This window comes from Chrysochloris asiatica, unplaced genomic scaffold (assembly GCF_000296735.1).
Source record: "Chrysochloris asiatica unplaced genomic scaffold, ChrAsi1.0 scaffold00031, whole genome shotgun sequence".
NCBI lineage: Eukaryota > Metazoa > Chordata > Mammalia > Afrosoricida > Chrysochloridae > Chrysochloris > Chrysochloris asiatica.
The window spans coordinates 14,168,966-14,176,382 of NW_006408549.1; the positions used below are offsets into that span (position 1 = coordinate 14,168,966).

The 7,417-nt window shown below is 42.3% G+C and overlaps 1 protein-coding gene across 1 annotated transcript; it reads left to right on the top strand.

Moving 5' to 3' along the window:
• The first annotated feature begins 976 nt into the window (after positions 1-976).
• Positions 977-3,971, top strand: LOC102822659 (tyrosine-protein phosphatase non-receptor type substrate 1-like). Its single transcript, XM_006859257.1, has 2 exons — positions 977-1,031; positions 3,511-3,971. The coding sequence occupies exons 1-2, from the start codon at positions 977-979 to the stop codon at positions 3,969-3,971; spliced, it is 516 nt and encodes a 171-aa protein (XP_006859319.1).
• The last annotated feature ends 3,446 nt before the right edge of the window (positions 3,972-7,417 follow it).

Below are 7,417 nucleotides of genomic sequence, written 5' to 3' on the forward strand. Positions count from 1 at the left end.
TAGACATTTTGTAGCAAGGAGGGGAGTAATTAAGTTTTCAATCTAGGCGTGGAGATCCCTGGGACCATCAAGGGAGAAGAGCAGAGAGCGGGACCCTACCCAGAGAAGCAGTGATGCCAGGGATGGAGGCAGAGATGATGATGTGGAGAGATGGAGCAGTTGGGGACTTTGGACACAGAGAAGGAGAGGGCTGTGTGTTGACGACCCAGGGGCAGGCTTGTAGTATATACTCTTTGGTTGGTTGATGATGCATGGAGGGGATTGTAATTATGGCAATGTAACAATATATGATAGGATGAATGTAAAACTAATGTTCTCCCATGTAAACTATCACATAATTCACAATAAAACATTAAAAAAAGAAAAAAGAATGAGGCGTTTATGTCATTGTGCCAGAACAAAGTTCTTCAAAAGAGATGTAACATTTTGTTCCAACAGACAAAGCCAGAAAAAAGCTAAGTTGGTTCTTAGCTCCTCTAAGGAGGCTAATGGACTCTTACGGACTTCTTGTGAGACTCTGGGGCTGGTGGGGAGGACTCTGTTGTGCCCCATATTATGGAACCCCTGCTGTGGCCATTCCAGCACTTGTACCTGTTTCTGTTTCTGCACCACTGAGATTGTGTTCTCTAGAAACCACTCTAGCAGGTATGGTCTCCCCATCTCATTCCTGGAAGGGTACAAGATTTGGCCAAACAAGGCAATTGCGCTAAGGTTGGTCCCCATGGGCACTGATTCGGAGGGAGGGCCTGGTAACCAACCCCCTGTCTAGTCACACCCCCTTTTCTACTTCAGACCTTGATCACTGACAAGAAAGGGTAGGTGGTTTTAGAGCAAGTCAGGAAGAGGCTAACAAGATGCATGACCGAAACCCAGGCTCTTGGAATAACAAAGAAAATTTCTCAGGATGGCCACGTTTTGCATACCTAGTTTTGGACTCATAGTAAAACCTCTTTATAAGGCTCTAAGTTGGGAGGGAATGGCTCCCCTGAAATGGGCTTTACAATACCAAGAAGCCTTTAATGAGCTCAAGGGTAAGTTAATGGTAGTCCTCACTTTAGAACTGACCTATTTAAGGAAGCCCTTTGATCTTTGTGTACATGGTTAGGAGAGTGCTCACCCAGACTTGCTGGGAGTAAATCATGCTGTGGGATCCAAAAGGCCTATAGCTTACCTTTCAAAACTGTTGGATGGGATGGTAAACTGATGGCTAGCCTGCCTGAGTGCAGCCATTTATGAACTCTTGCAAGAAGTTGGAATGTTTACCTTCATGATTGTAGTGATAGTCCAGCACCGATATCTTCATGGATCATGGGGAGCATTGAGCAGAGTATGGGGTGGTAACACTAGCAGAGATGCTTGAAGTAGTGGTGTTATCCCTGGGCACCGCCACAAAAAAAGCAGAGCTCAAAACCCTAATAAGGGCCCTCTTTCCCAGCTGTCTTGCATGCATATAGGGATATTCAGAAATGAGGAAGTATACTCAGACTGACTCAGCATGAGATAAAACATGTCTCAGAAATATTAAAACTATTGAGGCCACCCAGGAGCCATCAGAAGAATAACACCACAGAAGCTGAAGGAAACAGTTGCACTGACAAAACCACCAAAGTAGTGACCCAGCTCCCATTCTTGCAGGTCCTGCCTCTAACCCCAACCTTGGGCTAGAGATATCAAGACAGCAGCTGACTGGGGATTTAAAACTTGCTAGGTGAAATAGAAAGGAGCTCTGATAGTGTAGTGGTTACGAATCAGGCTGCTATTCTCACGGTCAGTAGTTGAAACTACCAGCTGTTAGGTGGGAGAAAGATGAGGCTTTCTGTTCCCGTAAAGATATACAGCCTTGGAAACCCTGTACAGGGTTGCTATGAGTCGGAACTGACTCCGCGGCACATAACAAGAAGATGAAGGTGAAATAGAAGAACTCCAAACAACAAGCAAGGGATAGACTCATTTCATGGGGATAATCTTCTTACTAAAGCAACTGTTAGTAACTGAAGTGATCACAGCCTTCCACCAGAGCACTCATTTTGAAAGTGATGCAACTCTAACCCTGCTCTGAAACAATTTCACCAGGTCAAATTTTACATGAATTATCCAACATATCATCCAGGAGTGCCCAATCTGTCTTAATAAGCCCCTCGTGGTGTGGCACTATGGGTTAATGCGCCAGACTGCAAAGCTGTTTGAACTGCAAGGTCAGCAGTTCAAGCTCACCAGTCGCTCCTCAGAAACCCTACACAGGGTCGCTATGGGTCGGAATCGACTCGATGGCACCTAACAACAACAATATAGACATAGGGGGACTCCTGGTGTGGTGCTGCAAAGCCTGTTCCAGACTGCAAAGCCGTTCGAACCACAAGGTTGGTGGTTCAAGCTCACCAGATGCTCCTTGGAAACCCTATACAGGATCACCATGGGCCTGACTCGATGGCACTTAACAACAACAACAACATAGACATAAGGACTCAAACTAGGAGAAGACTAAATTGTTTCATAGTCATACCCAAATCTGATGGGAAATTCAAATACCTTTTGGTGTTTGAGGACACTTGGGTGAGTGGAATCTATTCTTGTATGACTGAAACAACTTCTGAAGTCTCCAAGGTCCTTTCCATATGCTAAGCACTGGACTATGAACCACTAAGTCTGTGATCCAAGCCACCAGTCACTCCATGGGAGAATGACAAGGCTGTCTGCTCCCTCAAATATTTAAGCCTCAGAAACCCGGTATGAGTCAGAACCAACTCCATAGCACTTAACAACAGCAACATTCCAAGGTTCAGAGTACCCCTTTCCATCCCAAGTGATAACGGTAGTGCTTCTGTGACCACAGTAATGCACGGTGTAATAAGGCATTAGACATAGAATGGAACAGGCACACATATCTCTTGAATATCCTGATTGACTGGGAAAACTGAGAAGATGAACCAGTCTAAAGAAGACCCAATCAAAACTTTGCCAAGAGACTAATCTTAATCTAATTTGGGAATAGGTGCTTCCTTGTGCCCTGCTCAGAATTAGAGTTGCCCCTAGAAGCAGACTCAAATTGAATCCCCATGAAATGGCATATGAGAGATCGTTCCTTTAGAGAACTGGGGAGAGGAGCTTCAACCTAGTGCTAAACATTGAATTAATACAAAGGAAATAACTAAGATCCTTAGAAAATCAAATCTTCAATTGATATTCTTCTAGCTGCTTGTCTTTCCCTTTAGATATCCTGTGTATAGTTCTGAATGAGGTGATAGACTCCTCCTTAAAATTTGAAAAATTCCACAACTGGGAGACCAACTAAAGTACAATGTGAAGGACCCTCTGAGGAGCTGCTAATCACCCCTTTATCTCTTAACTTAGCTGGAGCACAATGCTGGGTGTATTCAGGAGGCAGAATCTCCTGAATATGAAGAAAAGTCGGCTGGTCTTCTCTACACCTGAACCTTTAGAAGATTTTATATGTGTATTTAAGAAGCAACACTAAACTTCCCCTTTTCTTTCCTCCTTTTTAATTTTTAGAATGTAAGTTGAGATTGCCCAGTATGCTGATCAGAGCCTGGTTGCTGATGACCAGGATGCTGCTTACTGTCTGTTCCAGAACTACCACCTCAAATGACCTTAAACTTCCCTTTGTTCCCACTTTACCCCAAACCAAGAAACTGCTCACCGTCAGGATTGGCAGTTTATTTACACCGACTTGCTTGGCTAGTGACCTCCATCCAATAGGACCTGTTCATTGGTATAAAGAACAGGATGGAGTAGAGAAAATATTTTATACTTTTAAGGACATGAACAGAAATGACGTAGTCCCAGTGAGTGATACTTCCAAGGCCAATAACAAGGATTTTTCCATCAGAATACTGCAGGCCAACTGGTCAAATAATGGAACCTATTATTGTATGAAATTTAGGAAAGGAGGTCCTGCAGATGTGGAATTAACAAGAGGCCAAGGAACTATTGTCAAAATTGTTGATGTTTGAGATCTCATCTACTAACTGGATGGGTAGAATTGGACTACAAATAGATTGATCCATATGTCACAGTTTGATGGAAAAGTTAAGCATAGTTTTAAACATGTGGAATTTGTGAATCCAATCATGAGTCTGGAATCCTGGTGTGATGCTATAGGATAAGGACTGGACCTCAGGTAGGTTTCATTACAAGGCCAGTGGTTCAAACTCACCAGCCTCTCCTCAGAAACTCTAAACAGGGTCACTATGAATCAGAACTGACTTCACAGCACTTAACAAAAACAATGATGAGTCCAGGTAGACACCAAACAAGTCACCCGATAGTTAGGACCAAGCCAAGCCAAGCCAAGCCTAGAGGCACGGATTTGTGCATCTGATTGAAAGGACAGAGGGAGACACAGGACAGAGCATTGGGGAATCCACATTTAGGATGAAGGCAAGGTTTAATAAAAGATAATCCTTATTAGACTATAGGCTCTGTTAAAGAAGAGATGGAGTCTCTCTATATCTTTTTGCTATTATAGCTCTAGATTTTAGCAGCAAAAAACACCCATGTTTTTCCAACTCACACAATAGAGTAGGTGGACCTGCTCTACAGCATTTCTGGGGTGATAAATATTTCCAGAAGCAGACCCCTCACCTTTCTCTCAGTGGCTGGTGGTTCAAACTGCTGAACTTTGGGTTGGCAGCCCAATGATTAACCAATTGTACCACCAGAACTCTTTATTTTTAGCATTGTTGTTGTTGTTAAGTGCCGTCGAGTCAGTTCTGACCCATAGTGACCCTGTCTAGGGTTTCCAAGGAGCAGCTGGTGAGCTTGAACCGCTGACCTTGCAGTTCAAACTGCTTTGCAGTCTGTCACATTAACCCACAGCGCCACACCAGGACTCAATAGAACCTGCTAAATAGTAAACCCTCAATAAATATTTGGTATGGTTTATAAACTGATCAAAGAGATTTGGCAGATGAAAGAACAGGATCCAAGAGGCTCATGAAGGAACATTTTAAGTGGGCGTTCATAAATGCTACAGAGAAATCATCAAGTATGTAGGTCTATAGAAAACGTTTTTAATAGGAAACTATTAGTGCCTTTTAAGAGTTTAGTTTCAGCAGGGTCAAAGGACTGAAGCCAGGTGTCAATAAGTCAAGTAATGAATATGGCTTGTGGAATTCTTGAAACACTAAGTTAAAAAAAGGTAAGAGGCAAGATGGCGGTTGATGAGTGAGGCAGAACATTTTAGCAAATTTACTTAGGGAGTTTAAGAAGAAAATGCTTGTAGGCTAAAAGGAAGAATGCAATTCAGAGAAGAAGCAGAATATGAAAGAAAGCGCTAGCAGTACACAAGGCTGTAAAGGTTAGAGAACTCAGGGAGATTACATTTAAAATGGAGAAAGGCTACTATTGTGGGTTAAAAAATGTCCTTGAAAAATTCGTGTTGACCTGGAACCTCAGAATGTGACCTCATTTGGAAATAGGGTCTTTGCACAGGTATTAAGGGGCTTCAAAAAGTTTATGGTAAAAATGGAACTAAAAGATAATGCTGTCTAGGCGGGGCTGATGCAGTGAAATACAGACAGGTCACTTGTGATACAATAGTGAACAATTGTTATCAGGACTGATTGTGAGGGGTGGAAATGTAAAGGTAGACGTTTTATAGCAAGGAGGGGAGTGATTAACTTTTCAATCTAGGACTGGGTCCCTGGGACCATCAAGGGAGAAGAGCAGAGAGCGGGACCCTACCCAGAGAAGCAGTGATGCCTGAAATGGAGCCAGAGATGATGACGTGGAGCAATGGAGCAGCTGGAGACTTTAGATCCAGAGAGGGAGAGTGACTGTGTGCTGAAGACCTGGGGGGCATGGGGGAAGGATTGCATGGAGGGGATTGTAACCATGGCAATGAGACGATATACAATAGAATGAATGTAAAACTAATGTTCTCCCATGTAAATTATCACATAATTCACAATAAAACATTAAAAAAAAAAGATAATGGAATTTTTCCATGAACATTTTGAAGTCACCTTGTAATTAGTTAAGGATTGAGATAAGATCATATTGTATAATTGTGGATCCTAAATCCAATGACTAGTGTCTAGTAGCGTAGTGGTTACAAGTCAGACTGCTCTCCTCAAGGTCAGCAGTTCGAAACTATCAGCTATTTCTCAGAAAGAGGGGTGAGGCTTTTTGCTCCCATAAAGATTTACAGCCTTGGAAACACTATATGGAGTCACTATGAGTTGGAATGGACTCAATGGCACATAACCACCGTCAACCATCACCAGTGTTTTTATAAAAAGAGAACATAGGGAGACATAGAAAAGCAGGCCCTAAGAAGAGTGTGCTTTGCACCATAAACCAAAGAATACCAGGAGTCTCCAAAAGTTGGAAGTGGAGAGGAAGAATACTCTGTAAAGTCTTCAAAGAGAGTGTGGTACTGCCAACACCATGATTTCAGACTTTTGACCTCCAGAATTGTGAGAGAGTAAATTTCTGTTGCTTCAAGTCACCAAGTTTATAATAATTTGCTTTGGTTGCCCTAGAAAATGAATGCAGCTACCTTTATGGAATTGGAAGAGAAACAATAGAAATAAGTATTAACTTGCTGAATTGGGAGATCAATTAAAGGATGTTAGATGACAGCTATTGCTTCAGTGAGAAAACATAAAGGAAACTGACTATACTTTGAAGAGTTTCAAGGGTTCCGGATAAATTTTGTGAATACACCTACTCTTCACTTATCAACTATCTCATTTTCTGACATTTCACATTTACAACAATAGTAAAAAATCTACTGTCTGACTATTTTGCATATTAATGACATGCATCTGGCAGTAATGAACATAGAGTTGGGAGGTAAGAGAATGCTGACTGTGATGGTGAACATTATGGGCCTTGAATATCAGTGATTTGACGGCTAGGAAAGTATATAGCTATACTCTACTTTGTGATCTGATGTGATCCTCCTCTATTTTTATGTAACACCATTTTTTGCATAATGACCTGGTCTTTGGAACCTAACCATGGCAGTATGTGAGGAAAGGGTATGTTATTGTTGTTAAGTGCCATCGAGTTAATACCAAATCATAGCTACCCTATGTACAACAGGATGAAACACTGCCCAATCTTGGGACAACCTCACTATTGTTGCCATGCTTGAGTCCATCAATGCTGCTGCTTGGCCAATCCATCTCACTGGGGGTCTTCCTCTTTTTTTCTGATCCTCCACCTTACCAAACATGATATCTTTCTCCAGCAACTGGTCCCTCCTGACAATATGCCCAAAGTATGAGACACGAAGTTTGGTCATCCTGGTCTTCAAGGGACACTGGCTGCACTTCTTCCAAAACAGATCTGTTGGTTCTTTTGGCAACCCATGGCACTTTCAATATTCTCCTCCAACACCATAACTCAAAAGCATCAATTCTTCTACAGTCTTCCTTATTCACTGTCCAGC

What these genes read in the sequence shown, in the direction of transcription:
- LOC102822659 (XM_006859257.1), top strand. Translation starts at nt 977, where the DNA reads ATGGCTCCCCTGAAATGGGCTTTACAATACCAAGAAGCCTTTAATGAG. An exon ending in AGCCTTTAATGAGCTCAAGG is followed by an intron (nt 1,032 to 3,510) that starts GTAAGTTAATGG and finishes TTTAATTTTTAG; the next exon opens with AATGTAAGTTGAGATTGCCC.